Here is a 22251-nt window from a genome sequence, read left to right as displayed (position 1 = left end):
GGAGACAGGATGTCTAGAACTGTGGTGCCCTTTGCATTGTTTTCTAAGTGTTTTTATTGTTCTATGACTTTCAAGATCTGCAAACTTCTGAGAGGTATGTATTTTAATACAGATGTGTTAAATTCTGTTAGTTTCTGTTTTAGCCTGGGAACTGAAGTCAGGTAACAAAAAGTCTTGTCATCCAGGCTAACCCAGCAGTAATATTTGATATTGATTTAAGAATGCTCTCCGAGAGAGACTGTGCATTTTGTATTTTGTCTTGTACCTAGCAAGAACATCCAGTCATCATCAGCACTGCAACTGTACCTTCCTTGCTGTAAGTAAGATTTAGGGCATAGTATCTCTTTTAGATACAGATAGGAATATAGTAAAGGTTAGTTTAAGTGTTTTCTGTATTTATTTGAGACTGTCCTGCAATGTTGTTTTAAAATATTTCCTGTGATTTTGAATTCTGAAGTAACTGTGTTGATTGATTGAATATTGTCTTGTTTTTTTTTTATTTATTATTAAATGTATTAATCTTGGTGGCTGATACTTGTGAGATGTATTTAAGCTCTTAGCGTACTTGCATATCTATGTGGTGCCACTGTACAGGCCACTCCAGTAGCCTTGCTTGGTCAGACTACCATTTGGATTAATAGTAACATTACACGGTAGGATTGGACACCCTTTGTAAGGGCCTTACAGTAGATTGTAAGTACAGGTTCTGCTGGCAGTGATAACTACCTTATAGTCTGGGCAGAAAAGGGCATAGCTAGTAAACCTGTGCCAGCCTTCCCCAGGTAAAACAAATATAAAAGTGCGAGTCCCTGCCAAAGTAGCTGACACACACACAAAGCACTGGTTGGACAGAGAGAGTGTTAGAGGACTTTGCTTGGAACCCTGGCCAAGGACTCAACTGTATATCTGTGCCAGTGGGAAGTCTTATTGGGGATCTGGAAAAAGAGGCAGAAACCAGCTCTAGACTGACTGTGGTCTCTGTTTGCTTTTAAGGAAAGTTGTACTTTACTGTGTGTGTACTTGTCATCCTACCATTGTGTAAATCCACCACTGTTACCAGTGGTGAGGATTGAGGCTCCTTGATTACTGGGCCAGTGCAGGGGCATCACATATTGATTGGCAATCTTGGGATATCCACATCACATATTAACGGGTTGACAGTAATGAGATAGCCACATCACATATTAATTGGCTTGTAGTGGTGTGGATATTGAATTCCTGTAGCCTGTGTACAGTGGTCACTGAAGGTGTTTGTACTCAAATCAGCCACGCAGTGGACATTCAAAGTTTCATATCACAATTGTTTTATTTATTTATTTATTTTTTGGTAGCCTAGTTAGTCAGGGAGAGCAGGCAAGCATGTCAGCAGCAGAGTATGGCAAGCTGACAAGGAGCCACTTGGCTGAAATGTGCCAGGATAAAGGACTGGTGCATGCCAGCCTGACTAAAGCAGACATGATTGCAGCTTTAGTCACAGCAGCATCACAGAAAAGCAACAAGGAGGACAATCAGACTGGCCTTGGGAATGTACAACTCAAAGAAAATTAACAGTTCAACCTTTCCACAGAGGTCTTAAAAATCCATCTGGAGTTAGAGACTTGAGCTGGCGGCCAAGCGTTTGGAAATAGAAGCAGCAGAGAGACTGAGTCTTCTAGAGGCTGAGGAAAATGAGAAACTGCAACATCTGGAGGCTGAGGAAAATATGAGGCAGAGGAAAATATGAAAAGGTGATTGCTGACTCTTCGCCAGTCATAGAGGTATTGGTAAAAGGAGTAACTGAACCCTAAAAGCAACAAAGGTCAGTAAATTTCTTCCACAATTTACAGAGGGAATAGTTTCATTCATAAGTTTGAAAGGATATGTAAAAAGTATAATGTTGACCAAGGACTCTGGGTATGGTTCCTGTCGCCCTTACTCCATGGTAAAGCTGTAACTGATATTTCTAAATTGTCTGATACTGATTGCTTAAGTAATAATAATGTAAAGAAACTGTCTTTTAGAATGCTTTAAGTTAACACCTGAAGCTTCTAGAAAAAAAAGTTTCACGAGCATAGACGCAAGGCAGATTAAAGTGTGTGTAAATATGTTGCTGAACTAAGCACTTACTTTCATAGGTGGGTGGGTGAGTGGATGTCAGGTCACCACTTTTGAAGGATTGGCAGACCTTTAGGTGAGGGAACAAGCCCTAAGTACTTTGCCTGAGGACATGAGAATCTGGTTAGCTGATAGACAGTGCACTACTGCAGATGAGTTTGGAGAAGAAGGGAGACCTGTACTTGGCAAGCAGGTCGTCACTGCACAGGACAGGGACACCAGTGCTGCTCATGGGTTAAGAGAAGCCATGGTGGCAGCCCAGACTGCCCCAGCAAAGTCCGACAGTAGCAGGGGAAACCACTAGTCAAGGTACACATCCAGGGCCAAGGGTTAAATGTTTTAAATGCAACCAGTGGGGCCATGTAGCATACAGAAGTCCACGTAGGCAAGGTGGGGAACAAAAGGTGGGAGAGTCAATAAGTGGGAATGACAAAATGCCAACAGTAAATTTGTCTTGAGACAACAAGGGTACCAAACTACCTCAAGAGGGTATGTTCAATCTTCGTGGATAGGAAAGAGGCCATTGCTAAGAGAGAGACAGCCTCTGACCTAACCTTTGTGAAACATGTGATGGTTACAGAGGAGCACTGTTTTCTTAGGCAGTCTACTCCAGTCAGAGCTTTAGGAGGGGCCCCATTCCAAATACCTTTGGCTAGGGTTTACCTTGACTGGGATCGTGGAAAAGGAAGCCAGTAAGTAGGTATGTTTTGAGGATATCCATTCAGATGTCTTGATAGGGAATGATTTGATAATGCAGTACCCTGTGTGCATACAGTTACATGCAGTCAGGCTTTGAGACAAGCATGTGGGTCTGGTAGCCTGTGGGAGACCTAGACAGACCGCACACTTGCTGCCAGGACTGGTGAGATTGTTACTTCAGGGAGGGAGCTACCCTGCAGCAGTGAGATCGAAGGTGAGCCACAGCTGCTTGTGGGTACTGATGTTCCCTTGGACAGAGTGACTGCAAGGGCAGCTGCAGTAGTAGTAGTAGTACTCGGGCTAACAGTGAGGCACTTCCAGTGGAAGAGGATCTGGAAAGGGTTACTAAGAGAGAGTTGAGACAGGCTCAGCTCTTGGACCCTACATTACAAGGCCTGAGAGAGGTAGCTAGTGAGGGACCTGATTTTCAAGGGAAGGGGGAATCTGTGTACTGGGACAAAAGGTTACTGTATAGAGAGTTGACTCCCTGAGGGAGGGCTAGAGGGTGAGAGAATGCAGCAGTTGGTAGTGCCCAGAGCCTACTGGCATTTCTAGCTATAGCCCATGATATTCCCTTTGCAGGTCATATGGGCATAAAACATACAGAGATGTATTTTGCAGAAATTTTATTGGCCTGGGATTTCCAGAGATGTAGCAGGGTACTGCAGGACCTGTGAGTAGTGCCAAAAGTTAGGCAAGGCAGGAGACAAGGTGAGAGCTCCTTTGATGCCTTTGCCTGTGATTGAGGAGCCGTTTCAGAGGTTGGCTATGTATATTGTGGGTCCTCTGATTATCCCAAGTTCCACAGGGAAAACGTATATCCTAGTGGTAGTAGATTGCTACCAGATGCCCTGAAGCGGTGCACTGTCCTCCATTGAGGTAGAAAAGGTGGCAAATGCTTTGTTAGAGATTTTCACCAGGGGAGGTTTCTCAAAAGAAATACTGACTGACAGAGGTGCCAGTTTCACTTCAGATATGCTGGCTTGTCTGTGGGGGTGAAGCACCTAAAGACAACACTAAAGGTGGGGGCATGTCCATATTCATTAAGGATATCCACACCTCCAGGCTAGTCTGTGAAAGCACTGTGGGGTGAAGCACCTAAAGACAACACTAAAGGTGGAGGCATGTCCATATTCATTAAGGATATCCACACCTCCAGGCTAGTTGCTCAGCATAATGTAGCTGAGATTATCCAAGTGCAACTAACTCTGGGCAAGACCGCAATCCAAATTGTAGCTTGCTACAGATCCCCCACCATGCCCCAGGATTCCCACTCCTCATTTCTTGATACACTGGAAAATATTAGGGTACAACCCAACACCCTAATAATGGGCGATTTCAGCTACCCCACCATTAACTGGGAAAACTACTCGTGTACCAACTCTTTTGCTCAATGATTTCTGGAATTCATAAATTCCAATGCCTTGGATCAACTTATCCACACCCCCCACCATGGGGCAGCAGTATCCTAGACCTGGTCATTACCAACATGGGCGACCGGTGTTCCACACCAGAGGTCAATTCCCCGTTGGTCAGATCCGACCACAAGCTAATCACCCTAGACATCCAGATCCCGCCTCCACCCCCCATTAGGGAAACCACTGTAAAAAATTTCTCCAAAGCCAGCTTCGCAGTTCTTAAGACAGAAGTGGCAAACTTCACAGCACCCATGCAGACGGATAGTAGAGGTACGACTGTTGAATCTTACACAAATGCACTTTATAAGCACTTACACGAGTGCATGGATCGTGCTATCCCTAACAGAACCAAGATGCTATCCTCAAAAAAAAAAAGGAGCCAATCTGGTTGTCCCCTGCCATAAACAAACTCTATAACAGAAGAAATAAACTGTTGCAAAAAAGAGCAAAATCCCATGATTGAAGGAACTCCCTGGTCAGCCTCAGTAAGAAGCTGAGATTCCTCATAAAATCCTCCAAAGCTAGTTGCGAAAACAAAATTGCCACTGATTCTAAAGACAACCACAAAGCATTCTATAGTTATGTCAAGAATTTCGATGGCAACACTCATACCTGCTCTGAGTTGCAGCACAATGGCGCTAAATATACAGAACCAACTGATATTGCCAACATCCTGGCAGATAGCTTCAGTGCTAACACTGCTCGACAGGGGCACAGGAAAATAATTTTCTTGGGTGGTGAAAGCCAGGGTACCTTTTTAGCTAGGCTTATAGAGGCCCTAGGGCCAATAGACTAGTACCTGCCTATGAACCTGTGAACCCCCTACAACCCCCAGACTAATGTTCTTGTTAAGAGGTTAAACTACACTCAATGCTACAGGCATTTGCAGACCAGTTTATGAGGGAGTGGGACAAATATTTGCCCCATCTAGTGTTTGCTTACAGAAAGGTACCCCAGGAATCCACAGGTTTTTCACCCTTTGAGTTAATTTATGGGTATAGGGTGAGGGTCCTCTAGATTTGATTTGGGATGAGTGGGAGGGTGATTGTGAATCTCACAAGGAGTCTGTTGTGGCATATGCCCTAAACCTAAAGACAAGGCTCAGGGAACTTATGAGTTTGGCCCAGGAGAACCTGGCAGAAGCCCAACAGCAGAAAACGGTCGGGTATGACAGGAATGCTTGAGCTAGAGAGTATGTTGTAGGGCAGCAGGTAATGCTTCTCATTCCTGTCAGACACAACAAGCTGCAGGCATCTTGGGAGGGACCCTACAAGGTTGTAAGGAAGATCAATGATGATAACTACATGGTAGAACTGTTAGGCAGGAGGCATGGGCACAGATTGTACCATGTTAATATGATGAAACCTGTGCTGTGTATTTGCAGTGGATAGCAGGAGGAGTCTGAAGGGGATCTGGTGACTGATATACTCAGTGAGGCTCGGACTGACACCTCAGTGGAATGGGTAGCAATGTCCCAGCAGCTGTTTCCTACACAGGTTCGAGAAATATGGGCAGTGTTACAGGAGTTTGGGGACATGTTCCCTGGGAAACCAGGGTGCACCCACCTGGTTCAGCACCATATGGATACAGGACCCCAAAGGCCTATTAAGCAGGCCCCTTATAGGGTGCCTGAGAGAGTCAAACAGACTCTGAGGGAGGAGATAAAGGAAATGTTGTAACTTGGGGTAATCCAGGAGTCAAGCAGTCCCAGGGCCACCCCAGTTGTGCTGGTACCAATGAAAGATGGCAGCACCAGGTTCTGTGTGGGTTACTGGCAGGTGCCATTGACTCCCAGTGCTAGAGAGTGGTCAGCTTTTGTGACTCCTTTTGGCTTGCATGAGTTCATGTAGGTGCCCTTTGGGATGAAAAATGCCACAGCTACTTTCCAGAGGCTGGTAGATCGTGTCCTAGCAGGAGATTTTGCCCTTGCTTACCTAGATGATATTGCTATCTACAGCCATTCCTGGCAAGAGCACCTTCAGCATGTCAGGGGGTGCTGGGCAGACTACAGAGGGCAGGGTTAACCATTAAGCCCAGCAAATGTCAGGTGGGTATGGCAGAGGTCTCCTACCTGGGACATAGAGTGGGGAGTGGTAAGATCAGGCCAGAACCTGCCAGAGTGGAAGCTATTCGGGCATGGCCTGCCCCATTACCAAAAAGCAGGTGAGAGCATTCTTATGGACCGCAGGGTACTACTGGCTGGCAGATCGTGTCCTAGCAGGAGATTTTCCCCTTGCTTACCTAGATGATATTGCTATCTACAGCCATTCCTGGCAAGAGCACCTTCAGCATGTCAGGGGGTGCTGGGCAGACTACAGAGGGTAGAGTTAACCATTAAGCCCAGCAAATGTCAGGTGGGTATGGCAGAGGTCTCCTACCTGGGACATAGAGTGGGGAGTGGTAAGATCAGGCCAGAACCTGCCAGAGTGGAAGCTATTCAGGCATGGCCTGCCCCATTACCAGAAAGCAGGTGAGGGCATTCTTATGGACAGCAGGGTACTACAGAAAGTTTGTCTCCAATTATAGTACCATAAGTGCTCCCCTCACAGACATGACAAGGAAAAACAGACCAAGTAAGGTAGTGTGGACCCCAGCATGTGAGCAGGCATTCCAGAAGCTAAAGGAGCTTTGGGAGCACCCCCTGTGTTATCCATTCCAGATTACAGCAAATACTTTGTTTTGCAGGTGGATGCTTCAAACCATGAGGTAGGTGCTGTACTTTGCCAGGTCTCCTCAGACGGGGAAGAGCACACAGGGATGTATCTCAGTCAATCACTCCAAACCAAGCAGGAATGCTATGCAGCTGTAGAAAAGGAATGCCTAGCCATAGTGTGGGCACTGCAGAAACTTCAGTCTTATATGTACGTAAGGAAATTCACTGTAGTTACATACAATCAGTTAACATGGCTACATCTAGCCAGCCAGCAAAATGCCAAGTTACTAAGGTAGAGCCTAGGGTTGCAAGCATATGATATGACAGTGCAGCACCACAATGGGGTTAGGAATGGCAACACAGATGGGCTTTGAAGACAGGGAATGAGGTAAGGTATTCCCAGATAGGCTTAACCCCCCTCAAGCAACGTTTCTCAAGGGTCACTTGAAAAACTAACAAGTTTTTTTTTATGGGGGGGGGGATGTGACACTGCCAGCCCACCTATCTGGGATTTTGGTAGTAATTCTATGTCATTTGTGAATATTGATATGATTTATACAGAAGCATGTGTTGAACAGGATTTTTACAGTACTGAGCTTCAAGAATGTAACCATTGCATACCCTGCTGGAATATAGAGGATTAACTTGCAAAACTTCAAGAAAATAAGCTGAAATTAAATTATTTTACGATTGTCTTCTAGAAGTTAGTTTCAATGCAGCAAGGAGACAGGATGTCTAGAACTAGGGTGCCGTCTGCATTGTTTTGTGTTTTATTGTTTTATGATTTTCCAGATTTGCAAACTTCTGAGAGATATGTATTTTTAATACAGAGATGATAAATTTTGTTAGTTTATGTTTTAGCCTGGGAACTGAAGTCGGTGACAAAAAGTGATGTCATCCAAGCTAACCCAGCAGTACTATTTGATATTGATTTAAGAACACACTCAGAGAGAGGGAGACTGTGTATTTTGTCTTGGACCTAGCAAGAACATACACTCATCATCAGCACTACATATGCAATTGCCTTGCCGTAAGTAAGATTTAGGGCAGAGTACTTCTTTTAGATATAGCTAGGAATATAGTAAAGATTAGTTTAGATGTTTCCTGTGTTTGAGACTGTCCTGCATTAATGTTTTAAAATATTTCCTGTAATTTTGAACTCTGAAGTAACTGTTGATTGAGTATTGTCTTATTTAATTATTTATTATTAAATATTAAATATATTTAAACCTGACTTTGTGGCTGATATTTGTGAGACACATTTAAGCTCTTAGTATCTATTTGGTGACATTGTACAGACTGCCATTTGGATTAATAGTAACATTACACAGTAGGATTGGACACCCTTTGTAAGGGCCTTATAGTAGCTGATAGTAGGGGTTCTGGAGGAAGTGATAAACTTATAGTCTGGGCAAAAAGGGGCAAAGCTAGTAAACATTTGCCATCTTTCCTCAGGTGTGTGTGTGTGTGTGTGTGTGTGTGTGTGTGTGTGTGTGTGTGTGTGTGTGTGTGTGTGTGTGTGTGTGTGTGTGTGTGTGTGTATATATATATATATATATATATATATATATATATATATATATATATATACAACAAATCTCTGTGTGTGTGTGTGTGTGTGTGTGTGTGTGTGTGTGTGTCAGGTACTTGGGCAGGGACACGAAGCACTGCTTGGACAGAGAGAGTGTCAGAGGACTTGGCTTGGAACCTTCGCTAAGGACTCAACTCTATAGCTGTGCCACTGAGGAGTCTTATTGAGGATCTGGAGAAAGATGTAGAAACCAGCCCCAGACTGACTGTGGTCGCTGTGTGCTCTTCAGGGAAGTTGCACTTTGCTGTGTGTGTACTTGGCGTCCTCCCATTGTGTACTTCCCCCACTGTTGCCAGTGATGAGGATTAAGGCTCCTTGATTTGTGGGCCAGTGCAGGGGAGTCCCAGGGCTCACTTCCTCTTACTCTTAGATAGCAATTTCTTTATTATTGTAAAGCCTGTTAATGGCAATTGTCCACCAAGCAATTGCTGTTCCTTAAGGAGCTTGTTTTGGTCCTATTCAGTTATGGCCTAGTCAGTGCAGTTATGCAGGTGTTTGTTTAAAGCATTGTTGTAGAACTTGGCTTAGTTGCCAGTTCCATCTGAGGGGGGAGGTGCAGAGAAGCTATTTATACCCTTGTGTAAGAGATTATAATCTGCTTTAGAGAAGTTTTTTAGTTTAGTTGTTGTTGAGGGGAGGGTGAGGCATGATAGATACTTCAAATGAAACTGATTTGTGGTCAGATCTCATTAGGGAAGACCTCACAGTGGGTGTGCTAGAGTGGTCCAAGTACAGTGGTAAGTACCAAATCCAAGATGTTGGCACCCCTTGTTGGGGTGTCAACCAGGTGGTCCAAAGCATTGGAGGTAACGAAGTCAAGGAACCTTTGGATAAGTGAGTTTGAGCACAAGTAATTTGCCTAGTCAATGGATGTGTAGTTAAAGTTGCCCAAAACCATGATGTTTGGATGTATGTTGATAGACCCCAGTAGATCCAACTAGGCAGAGTAGGTGCCCTGATTCATGGAGGGGGTCCTGTAGCTGGCAGTGACTTAAAAGTGCCCTACCAACAGTTAATTGCACCTTAAGTATCTCCAGGGAATCGTGCTGTTTGACCAATCTGGAGGTGTATTTATCTGTAATGAAAATTGATACACATCCTCCTTTAGTTTTGATGCCTTTAGTTTGTGGTCTGAACATGTAGAAGGTGGTGTGTCCAGATGTGGCTGGGGTGCTCTCCTCAGCCTTGAACCAGGTCTCTGTGATTGCAGAAATGTCTGCATCTTCCAAGGTGAGGACTGCTTCCAGTGATTGCAGTTTTGTGTTAAGACCCCTGGCATAATCTTGAGGTTGTTTTTAGCTGGAGTTTTTACGTCAGGAATTTTGTTCTTGAGACACTGCCTAAAAAGAGGCACTATGAGTGTGGCAAGAGCCCTAGCCTGTAGCCAAAATCCCAGGATTGACAGATGAAGACCATCTCTGGCAAAGCAGTGAGGTCTCTCGATCATGTCATCCCAGGCTGACAGATGTTGGATCCCCTTAGAATGACACCAGAAACTAAGCCAATTACTGAAGTGAATCATTTTCTGTTGGTATTCCTAGTGAAGATAAAGTGCTGCATAAGGCTTGGGGCAAACCTGCCTGAGACACAGTCCGAGAGCTCAGTCATTTCTGTCTTCATATAGTCTACAGAGGTACATTGCATGTCGTTCACACCAACATGGACTACGATGGAGTCATAACAGTACCTGTTGCCGAGAAACTTGAGTGCATGATGTTAACAAACCAGTCACGCTTTTGTGTGATGGTTAAAAATTTGGTCTTGGCACAGTTATACTTCAAGAGGGCAGACCGGTAGCCTATGCATCTAGAACACTAACCCAAATTGAGATGCAGTATACTCAAATTGAGAAGGAACTTTTGGCAATACTATTTGCATGTTCCAAGTACGGGAACAGCCGAAAAGATGATGATGTTCCAAGTTTCATGATTATATTTATGGTTGAGCTGTTCAAATTGAAACTGACCACAGACCTCTAGTTACTATTCTAAAGAAGCCTATGCATTCTGCTCCAGCGAGATTACAAAGAATGGAGCTCAAATTGCAAAAGTACAATTTCAAAATGGTGAACACAATGGGCAGATTACTCTGTCTGGCTGATACCTTATTCATATTGCCCAGAAGTATGACAGAACAGCTTGATGCAGAGAATTTTGACACTGATGTGATGTCGGTGCATAATTTTTTCCACCACTAGACTTGATGAGTTGAGAGATCACACTCAGACTGATCCAGTTTTGCAAAAGCTCAATCACTACATTAGTGTTGGATGGCCGTCAAAGCAATCTAGTGTACCACCTGAAGTGCAAACATATTTTCCTTACAGAGATGAGTTGTTGGTGGACGATGGCATTATTTTCAAAGGTCTTAAAATTGTTCTTCCTGCTTCCTTACAACAAGAATATATCCAGATTTTGCATCGTAGTCACCCAGGATCCACATCCACTAAGAGAAGAGCTAGAGAATTAGTATTTTGGTCTTCATTACCAAAAGTCCTTCATAAGAGTACTTTATTCTGCAGTATGCAATAGTACTAAACTGTATTTGCAAAGAGAAGCACTTCAGCTAAGTCCACTTCCTGAACTACCTTGGTCTGTAGTGGCAACTGATATCTTTTCGGTTTTGGTAGAGACTAATTGGTTTGAGATCGATCTACTATCTAACCTAACATCCACTGTTGTTATTACTAAGTTGAAATGTCATTTCTCAGTTTGTTGTAGTCCACACAAAGTTCTTTCTGACAATGGTACTCAATTTACTAACCAGTTGTTTCAGAAATTTGCAAAAGAATAGGAATTTGTACATGTCACTAGTAGTCCTGAATATCCTCAGTCAAATGATCTAGCTGAACGTGCATGGAGAGTGCAATTACTTGAAAGGTCAAAGCATGAAAATACTGATGTGTTCTTGAATTTGCTTAATATCCGAAACGTACCCCATGATTATATTCTTGGCTCACCTGCTCAAAGACCACTTTCCAGGCAAACTAGAACTGTGCTACCCATTACCTCCAGTTTATTAAAGACTAAACCTAAGAACAATAAAACCATCAAGGCTCAGTTGTTTAAGAAGTGTAATATCCAGAAATCTAACGACAGATTGAGCAGATTATTTCATCCATTGAGAGAAGGGGAGATGGTGCAAATCCAGACAACAAAAGGTTTTGGTTGAATTGGACAGATTACAGGCATCTGTGCCGAGCCGAGATCCTACCTGGTACACTCTGAGGGTATGGAGTATAGGAGGAACCATAAACATCTTTTTCCTGTACCAGAATCATCATCATCACAACATTGTTTCTGTGATGCAGACTTCAAATCTAAGAGTGAATCAGACACTTTCCATACTAGAATCTGTTCAATATTCTGATTCCATTCCAGAAAATGTTTTGAACATTCCACAGGTCAAGCATTTTGCAGAGACAGTTCCAGTTGCTAAATCTAATGCCCAGTTTTATGTTGCACGATATGGACGAATATCTAACCCTAGTGTGAAATATGCAGCAACATGGACTTTGTGTGTGTATATATTGTATGCATTTTTAGTATTGTATAATGCATGATCAACTGTTTTATACTGTGCTTAATCAACTTGCTATTGCAGATACAGCCTTTGGATGCGCTGACAGGGCGTTACACTATGATTTTTGCTTTTCATATGTTTGTTTTACCTTTATTGTATGCGGTGATTTTCTTAAACTGTGTAACAACTTGTGTGTATTTGTTAATTTACAATTGTATAAGTGTGTAAGGAGGTTTTCTCCCCGGGCTAACATTGAAAATGGTCTTTTTATGGCCCAGTGGACTTTCTTGGTAAACAAACTGTAAATAAATAAAGGACCAAGAATTACCGGTCATTTCTGCCAAACAGCCTCATAACTTTGTACGATCTATTTCTCAAAGAGGGAGGATGTAGATCAGAGTGCAAGTGATGTGTGGGCTATGTCTTTAAGAAGCATGTCAAGACTGTACGTGCACTTATAAATTCCAGGCACGTGCAATCCCTAGTGCCATTTTGAAAGAGCAGCCAGAGAGTGAGCATGCATAATCACAGTTGTTAGTTTGGATATAAGTTACTTAAGTTAGTCAGTAAACTTCTGTAGTGATGTGTTTGCATAAAATAAAGCTGCTGGAACAGATCATATGAAGGCTCTTCTATTATGCCCTAGATAGGAGAATGACAAATGGGAAAAGTGATGCCAAAAATGAAAGATATGGATCAGTGTGGTTTTGTGGAGGGGATGCAAACATTTGACATTAACAGAACACTGATAATCCAGAGGGAAGAAGAAAGTAAGAAAATACCACTGTTGTTGCTGGGTCTTGATGCAGAGAAAGCATATGACAGAGTAAGCTGGGACTTCATGAGCAGAGCAGTGGGAGCATTTGCATTCCCTGATAGAATTCTAAGGTTGATTAGGAGGGTAAATGAGGGATTGGAGATGAAAATTAAAGTGGGTGGGGTCCGCTCTGATAATCTCTGCTTGAGCTGAGGCACCAGGCTGGGGTATCCCCTCTCCTCTTTGTTATTTGCATTATATTTAGAACCATTGGCAAAAATAAGGGACTCAAATTCAGTTATAGAATTGGTATCTTAGTGAAGAAAAGCTGGCTCTATTTGCAGATGACATTATTTTATACTTAAAATCAGAAGGGGCCATTACAGTGCTGTGGAACATACTGAGACCGTTTCAAAACTTTTTGGCATACAAAATTAGTATAACTAAAACAAAGGCAATAGTGGTAAACTGTGTAACCACATACGAATTGGTTCAGCAATATCCATATTTACGGGGACATGATAAATGAAATATTTAAGAGTAAGGATTAAAAATGATTCCGGTGTCATTAATAAAGATATTTCTTGTTTTGTTAAACTTTTTTTTTTTTTTATTTTTTTTTTCCTTTTTTTTCCATAGGTTCTTCCTGATAAGCCCTCTGTAGTATTCAGCATGTCGACTGAAAACTCATTGGGGGTGTGTGATATTCATTCTACCCATTCTTTACCTTTCTCCCTGATATTCCCTGTAAGCTGCTTGTACTTCATGTAAGTACAGATTCCCCTCCATATCCTCTCTACTTTGTGTATGCTAATGGAAATGGGGATGGTGTCCCAACGATTCCACCTTGTGTACGCGCTTCTTTTTGTAACGACTTTGTCCTTGAAAAGGATTGATGATAATAAGAATAGGTAGCTCTTGCCTTGAGTAACTGCAAGCAGTATGTCTGTCATATCTGTTGTTCTTGCATCCTCCCATAAACTTACCAGCTGTTGGAGTTTATATGCTATGGGGTTCTAAATTTACCTCCTCCATTGAACTTGTCAAATTCCAGCCCCCTATCCATTTTGCTTTTCATTCATGGAAAACTAACCATTCTTTCACACCCCTATCTAATAAGGTTGTTTTCACCCATGGCGGCAAATAAACATTAATCATCATTTTATCCCCTTCTAAGTTTCATTTTGATAGCTATATACCTGCCTTCCGTATCCGTTTTGTTTTGTAGTAACTGAAATGAGGTTCCTCTCCTAATCAAGTTCATAGCTCCCCCTTTGTCATTCAGCCTGCACAATACTCGTATCCAAATTTTATAAGTTTGAAATGCTCTACGTCTATCAAGTGCATCTCTGGCAGTAGCAGAATATGAGCTCTGTACATCCTTGCATAGGCAGATCATTTGTCTTTTCAGTGGGTTCACTAGGCAGTTTACATGCCAAGAAAATAAACTTTATACCCAGGCTGAATCTGGATTTAGTCGTTGTCTGGTCAGTATTATACCCCAGTAAACCAACTTAAATAAAATAATAAATCTCTTCATTGGTAAGGAATATTGTTCAACTTCTGGTTAAAAAGAATCCTTCTTTTACCAGTTCTGTCAAGAGTGACTCCCTGTCCTTTCAGCCATTTTCATCCTTGAGATCTTAGGGATGTAACAAAAACTAATGTTTCACAAACAAGACCATTTCTAACCACTGATCATAAATCCATTTCACTGTCTGGCTGTGGATTTTTGTAACCTTCTGAAACGAAAATCAAAGTAAAACTTACAAACATAACCAACATTCTGTCTTTCAGAATTCAATTTGGTACAAGATTTGCCTTTCTAAACGTTACTGTTTATTACTCTTTCTTCCACCTGCTTCCATATAGGAGGCAAATAGTTAACCAACTAGTTCCCAAAGGAAAAAATATTCTTTGAAGAAAGGGTTGTCCAGGTTGCTGTACCAAACGTTGAGTATGTTGAACTTTTTATGGTTGATTTCTCCTGTAAATATATTTTCACATGGTTACTTAAGGAATAACAATATGTCACACAATGCTAGTAAGTTCTGTCTGAAATAACTGGAGGTATTTAAAAAAAATGTGCACAAAGTACAGGGAATCTTTCCAAGTTGCATCATGCATATGAATTTAAATCCTATATATTTGATTCCTATGCAGAATCATGGCTTGACCTAATTATTCAAACTACATTTTCCTGCTATAATAGGAATTCATAATAAACAATTAAAATGTGACTAAATCTCATTTAAGTTTTGTGGATACAGTAGCAACTATTGGTGAATAATTGATTAGGGACATAGAAGAAATATAGGTACCTCTTTGCTGAAGTAACTCACTAATTTGTTGATGTGGTTTATATCCTGCATGCAGGTGGACTAGTCCAGCAAGACCAACCTTCACTGGCAACTTTTGTAAACTGCATTATGAGTTTTGTAACTACTTTGCTTTTCGTGCTTTTTTTTCCTCTGAGTTAAGGGTTGTAAATATTCTAAATATATAGGTTTATTGGAGTTATTAGTTCTTGGAATTCTTATGCTAATCCTTTTAGGAGTTTATGGAACTTAGGCCCAGGGGTAGTGAGTCTGTGTGGGGGAGAGTCTGTTGTAAGGACTAGGTCTTCTTTGAGTTAGTGTTGTCACAAGACTAATTTTTTAAAGGCAGCCTCAGGACAGTGATAGCTGGAGACGTTTTCTTATAATTGCAAGTGTTGTATATGTTCGAGATTAAATAAGAATCTTGTTATATGCTACAACAGTGTTTCTTCTGGGCATAAAGCTGGAGAAAAGTAAAATATATTAAAATGTAAATTTCCTACGGGCATTTATTATTACCAAGCAGATACTAATATTTGTTTGATTTGTGTAGTTCAAATGTTAGCTTCACACATTTGATGATTATAATGGGAAATGACTTCCAAATATTTTTATTGCAGATGTTTTCGCTGGTAAATATGGCTAGGTGATACTGGTTGAGAACAATTTCAGGTAGTGAGAAAACCGAGAGATTTGTCATAGAATAGAGTGGTTCTGTTTTAGTAAAATCCTTTAAATATAGTACCCTTTGTGGTGAATGTAAAATCCTCTTGTATCATTTGTGTAATGTTTTGACTTAACGTGGATAGTCTCTGGCTTTCTTAAACCTTGGAAGGTCTCTGGCCTTTTCTGTGTAAATACCAATTGTTTCCACTTGTAAATAAATACATTACCTAAGATACCTACTGCTGCCAATCATTTGCGGACCGGAGTTCCACTGTGGCGACCCCTAACTGGGAAAAGCCAAAAGACAAACAACAACCTAAGATACCTTCTTTGAGACTCTTAAATAGTCACTTAAAAATCATTCTTGAACCATTTCATTTTAAAACCTAATGTGGAATCCAAAATAATTAAGACCTACAAACCTGCATCTTTAGCTGGGGTTGTCTAAGTGTTTTACATCAGTTACCGTCTAAAGATTGTCAAGGTTTCTGTCTAGATTTATATAAGGAAGAAAAATCCAAGATAATAGTCTTATGTTAGAAATGATCTTGCACCATAATCAAAAATTTAACACCTCTAAGGAAGTCTTTGCATGTGGTGTAAGTAAAGCTACTGATGCGTTTCATATCGCATTCCTCCATAAAATTCTTCGCAAGTTTAATTTCTCAAGGATTTTTTTTAATGCTACTAAAATTCTTTATGAATAAGCATATACTTGCATCACAATAAATGGGATGGTCTCCCGTACAGGTTAATATTGTAAGTGGGACCCCAGAAGAGCAGGCTCTTTTCTTATATTTTTCTAGTCTATTGCTTAAGCTTCTCTCTTACCATATTGCATGAGATCTCCAGACATATGGGAATACTCTTTCAAGGAAAAATGGCCTATATTACACCCTCTGAAGATGTATTATATTTTAGTAATCCTAAGCAAATGCTACCAAAAGTGCTAATAATAGTAGATTATAGTAAAGTTCAAAACTGCAAGTTGAATATAGATGAATCGGATTCCTTTTACATCTACGGGTATTGCTGAATGTAGCCCCTAAATTAATTTATTCTTAAAGAAGTATTCTTAAGAATTTAGAATTCTTAAAAACAAATTCTTATTCTTAAAGAAGGTTAAATATCTTTAAGCTAAATACAAAATAGTTTCTCAACCACTTCCTTGTATAAATGTAGGACATTCAGTTCACGTAATAAAATTTTAATATTCTGATGTATGTAATTGTTGTAAATTATGTGGTTGAGCAGAAGCAATGTTGGGGCTCCATGAGTAAGACTTGTGGCAGTTTTAGGGTTCTGTCACCATAAAAAGTTTGAAGACCACTACTATAGCATATACGTCTAAAACAGCCAACATGAAAAATATTCATTTCTTTGAGACAGACTGCTAACTGGATTTCAATCCATTTTTCAAAAAGCAAAATGGAAAATTAGGACTGACTTCTAACAGAGCTCCATCAGCAGTTAATTTAATCTCTGTAGAAAGATGCATATTTTTATCAAGCTTCGCTTTTATGTTTGTAGAGAGAGAAGATTAAATGCCAATTCAGTGGATCTCTGCATTTACCATAGTTCACAGTAATGATGTGTCACCAGTTACTCCAATAAATTGCAAAGAAAATGGTTTGTAAGAGAAACCTAAATTTGTCTCAGTGGTGCATGTACAGCATATATCCATCATGCATCGTAGGTATTAATTTATGCTTCTGTTTGACACACTTCACAATGTCTTTAACAGCATGAGAATGTCTTGTGAGCATTTGTAGCAAGGAAGTGCCTGGTCAGTTTTTTTTCCTTTTTCAGATGTGCATGGATATTTTTCTTTCAGATGACTTTTGATAATGTAGATGAGACTGGACAAGACAAGCGAGTCTTTGTGATAGTTTAACACTTTGCTACGTTGACCATAGGGTATTGTTTAGCTGTTTACGTTGACTATAGTTTTTTTGTTTGGCTTTATGAAATGGGACTATAAGAAGCTAATCAGTATTTTAACTTGTTACTTCACAGCTGTACCACACCTGCAGCACTTGTTGAACTGCTAAAACGAGAAGCTAAATCGCCATTTTATGAAGAAGCCGTCAGTTGCTCCCTTTTAAAAGCTGCAGAATTTGGAATGGTACACGAGGCTGAAATTTTACTCCAGTATGGAGCTGATCTTAACTTTGAAGGTAAATGTTTTTGTTAAATATTCAGAAAGACTACTGAGGCCGTCTACTTAAGAGAACAGTTATGGCGCCACCTTAGGTGGACTTGTTAGACAATACTTGTTCATATGTTCATAGGCTGGTACTAGGCTAGTACTAGGCTATCGGCCCTAGGGTCTATACAAGCCTAGCCATAACAATTCCCTGGCTATTTCTTCCCACAGTATTTACTTCCCTGGACCCCTGTCTATATGGCGACTGATGTGATCCCTGGGCTGAATTTCCTATTTCCCATCCAGTCGTCAAGGTTCCTTTTGAAGAGGGCCAAAGAGGTGCTCTGCTTGACATGTATGGACAGTCTATTACAGAGTCTGGGGAGTCTCTGGGTCCGGAACCTATCCCTCCAGCATGTTTTGTTTATTGTGATGACAAGGTTTAGATCCCTGGAGCGTGTGGCTCTTGAGGTATTGGGATTTCTTTATGTGTAGCATGTCCAACAGCTCTGGGTTTGACATGGCCTTGTATGTTAAGCAGAGATCACCTCTGAGTAGACGATATGCAACAGAGTATAGCTGGAGTTTTTTTTAGACAGTCAGCATAGGGCATCTGCTTTAGGCCTGTGATTATTTTAGTGAGGTATTTCTGCGGCCTTTCCAGTTGTTGCAGATGTCTTGAGAGGTACATACCAAATGGGGCATTGTATTCTATAATGAGTCTAATGAGGGATGAGTACAGTGGGATAATGACCTCATTTTTCCTGGATGAAAAGCCCTTAGTGATGAGGTGTGCCACATAGAAGGATTTCCTGACTGTTGTGGCGATGTGGTTATTGAAGGTGAGACCACTGTCCACCTGTGTCCCTTGTTTTGGATTGAATGCAGGCTTCCAGCTCCTGTAGAGAAGTCTCAAAAAACAACAGACTGCTTTATAAAGTAGGGTGGAATCCATTAGATTGCTTTTGAGAAGAGGAACTCATGTGGGAAATGTAAAGATGGCACTGTTAAACCACAAGGGGCTTCTTTGAAGAACCTCTTAACTTGATGGAGAAGAACATGGCAGTGGGTTTTACGAAGATAGAGAAGATGATGATGTAGTTACACATTAGGGCAGGGAATGTTAGAGCATCATTCGTGTGAGGAGTGGAGATGCTGAAAAGGGTAGCAACAGAGGTGGGTGAAGAAGATATGTACTAGAATCACTCAGTATTAAACCCAATACCATTTTCCGAGGTGATCTAAACTATCCAATTGTAGACTGTGGAACCTACACCACAGATAGTGCACAAGCATCAAGATTCCTGGACTTTGCCAGTTTTAATGCTCTGGAACAATTAGTCAGAGTATCCATTAGGGGGAATAGCATCTTGGATCTTGTCCTTACTAATATGGGAGAATCTTGCACCATCCCTTACACATCTTCATCACTTGTTAGGACTGACCATAAAGCAGTCTCCTTTAAAATAAAACTGAAACCAGAGATCCCTTCCACCCGAGGTACCTTTTAGAAATTTCATTAACACAGACTACACACTCCTAAGTGATAAATTGGCAAGCTTCAAATCCCCCCAAAACTCTGTTAACTCCTCTGATTACTCAGAAATGTACACCACCACATTAATACTGGCGTGTAAACAGCTGCAGAGATGCAGTTGTACCCCGTAGGAGCAAGTGCAGGATAAACTGCAGAAACAAACTCACATGTTGGAACCATAATGTCAACAAGCTTTATAATAAAAAGAAAAGAATTTTGACCAAAAGTAAGAGGAATAATTCCCAGAATTTTAGTGCCCTTGTCACTGAAATAAACAGCTGAGGAGCTTAATAAGATTGTGACTTAATTCCACACTAAGGCATATTAGAAAAGCTAAATTAAACTGGAATACCCCCTCCCCCCCATGTCACCCCGCTGGATTGTCATCTGGCTCACAGATAGGACATAGATATTCAAAACGGGGGAAATTAGCTTCACAAAGAGACCAGTCACCAATAGACCCCCCCCCCCAGGATTCTGTCCTGTGACTTTTCCTGTTTGGCATCTACTTTTCTGAAGTAAAAGCCAATACCAAAGGGCTATGGCTGACTACATTTGCAGATGACTGCAAGCTTGGAGCAGTCATTGAATCCCCAAATTACTTAGCCATCCTGCAGAAAGGTTTGTCTCAAAGAAATAATTGGTGTCAAAGTCATGATCTAAAACTAAATGCAAAAAAATGCTTTATTGTATCTTTTGGGAAGTCTTCTTCCCCAGGCCACTACCACATTGATAATACTACCCAGTTGTTTTTGATATGAGAACTATGTGAAAAGTAACTTTAACGTTTGACCAACATGTGTCTGTTGTAAGAAGGTCCTATATTGCACAATTTATAAACAAATGGATTGTGTCTAGGTCTAGGGATGTCTGTGGTCCTCTTTAGTTTGCCCTCATTAGGACAGTCATTGGAATATAAATCCCCCTTTGGCATGCCTCTGTACGGACAGATGTAACAACTGGAACTCCCACAGAGTTACCTTATTAAAAAGGTTACAAGGCCTAAATATGCCCTGCATGAACCAACTGAAAGACCTGTCACTATATACTGTATCCTATACACTGCCAAGAGGTAATACATCTTTCAACCCATTACTGATGGATTTACTGCACATCAGAAATACTCTATCTAGGGATCTAAACCTGTTCTGTAACATTAGTCGAATGGTTTGGAGGCACAGGTGTATTACACAGAGATCCACTGCTATGGAACAGAGTCTCTATCTACATAAAACAAAATTTCATCACTGTCCATTTTCAAGCGCAACTTAGATCTATGGATGGGAAACAGAAAATGTATCCTTGGACTGGCCCTGTAATACTAATGGACAGTTACAGCTTCTAAATGCTGTATCCCATGCATGCGTTCCCTCATATTGTATTTGGTAGGATCCTAGTTATTTTTATTAGTGGTAATATATAATTATTGACCATGGGATGGGTAAGGCCAGTCTGTAACCAAATGGGATAGGTTATTTCAACCATAATAAAAGGGAAAGTGACTAGTCTTAAAATGGCCAACAAGGACAGCTAGTCTAGTACTTGCGAATGAACCTATGTATAACAATTAGACATTGATTACGTGGACTAAGTACGCAGTACGGGGAGGAGAGCACAAAAAGGTCGTGTGTGTGTGTGTATGTGCGCGCGCGTGTGTGTCGGGCTTTTCCATGTTAATACTTTTCCTTTTAATTTCCTTATTACGTTGACAGTAGTTACTCAGTCATTACATCACACTTTTTTTTCTTTAACTACTGCTACACACCTTCAGTCCATTTGCTTACTCCAAACACTTGCATACTTTTCCTAGAGTGTACGCTTTCTCGAGCTACTTACTGCAGGTGGAAATTGCACAGTGTGACAGGAGCTGTAACTGCATCTCGCAGCAGTCTGTTTTTTAAATTAAAGATCTGTATAATTAAGCATGGAAGCTAATAGGCTTATGGGGCAGGTTCGTGTTTTGGATGGAAATACAAAGTGTTTAAACTGTTCTAGAGCAGTTGAACAAGTATGCTTATAACTGCTAGAGCAATTTGCTCAGTGTTTTTTCTTGACTTTTCGGTTCAAGAATGCTCATAATTATGGTCCAGTTTTTCACTGTTTTTGAAACTATGTTGTAATGATCTAGGCTTATATTTTCCATCATATTTGTATATCATGTTGTTTACTTTAAATATCAACTAAGAAGAAAAATGAGCCTGCTAAAATTAATCTACTGTTTCAGTAAATAGATACTATGTTCCAGAAAAAAGCTAAATGCAGACCTACACTAAGTACATGTATATATTGAGAATCCATCAAGAGAAATGTGACTGACTGGAAACACCATGCACGTACAGCTTTTTATCTTCATTTACTTTCAAGGAGTCCAACATTACATTTCCAAATCATATAATCTTATCTGCTGTAAGATAAGTGTTTTAACTTTCTTGGAGAAGAGATAAGACAGCTTAATATAAGTGAGACATTAATTAATTCTGTTTTACTTTGCGTTTTTCAGTTCTTAACTCTTTTCTTACAAAATATGTGCTTATAGGGAGGGACTGCTTGTTTGCAGCTGTAAAACTCCTTCTTAACAAAACATGAGCAGTTAGCTTTCTGCCAGATTTCACCATTTTGTGGTCTTAGATTTTATACTGCCTTTCCATGTTTAGTACTTTATTTAGATTTGATATCCATGTACTCCAGGACAGCAGAGTTATGTTTTCCGGATTGTAGATGAACATGGTTTCTGATGTTTAGTATGATAAAAGAAACATGTCACAGCACCAGCACCCACATCTTATAGAACTTTAGGAAAAAGCTAAATACAACAAAAGCTGCAGGAAATGTTGATATGCATGCCACATA

General features: G+C 40.7%; 1 protein-coding gene across 2 annotated transcripts in view; it reads left to right on the top strand.

Moving 5' to 3' along the window:
- The window catches only part of ASB6 (ankyrin repeat and SOCS box containing 6), a 504325-nt gene that overhangs the window by 48543 nt on the left and 433531 nt on the right, over positions 1-22251 (top strand). For both annotated transcript variants that reach the window (XM_044058564.1, XM_044058565.1), the window contains exon 3: positions 17735-17895. In XM_044058564.1, coding sequence (XP_043914499.1) covers positions 17735-17895 — 161 coding nt within the window. The remainder of the gene's footprint in view (positions 1-17734; positions 17896-22251) is intronic.

This window comes from Protopterus annectens, chromosome 16.part0 (genome assembly GCF_019279795.1).
Source record: "Protopterus annectens isolate FY-2018-M chromosome 16.part0, PAN1.0, whole genome shotgun sequence".
In the NCBI taxonomy this organism is placed as follows: Eukaryota; Metazoa; Chordata; order Ceratodontiformes; family Protopteridae; genus Protopterus; species Protopterus annectens.
The sequence above is the reverse complement of the archived record's forward strand: the minus strand, read 5'-3'. Positions and strand labels throughout refer to the sequence as shown.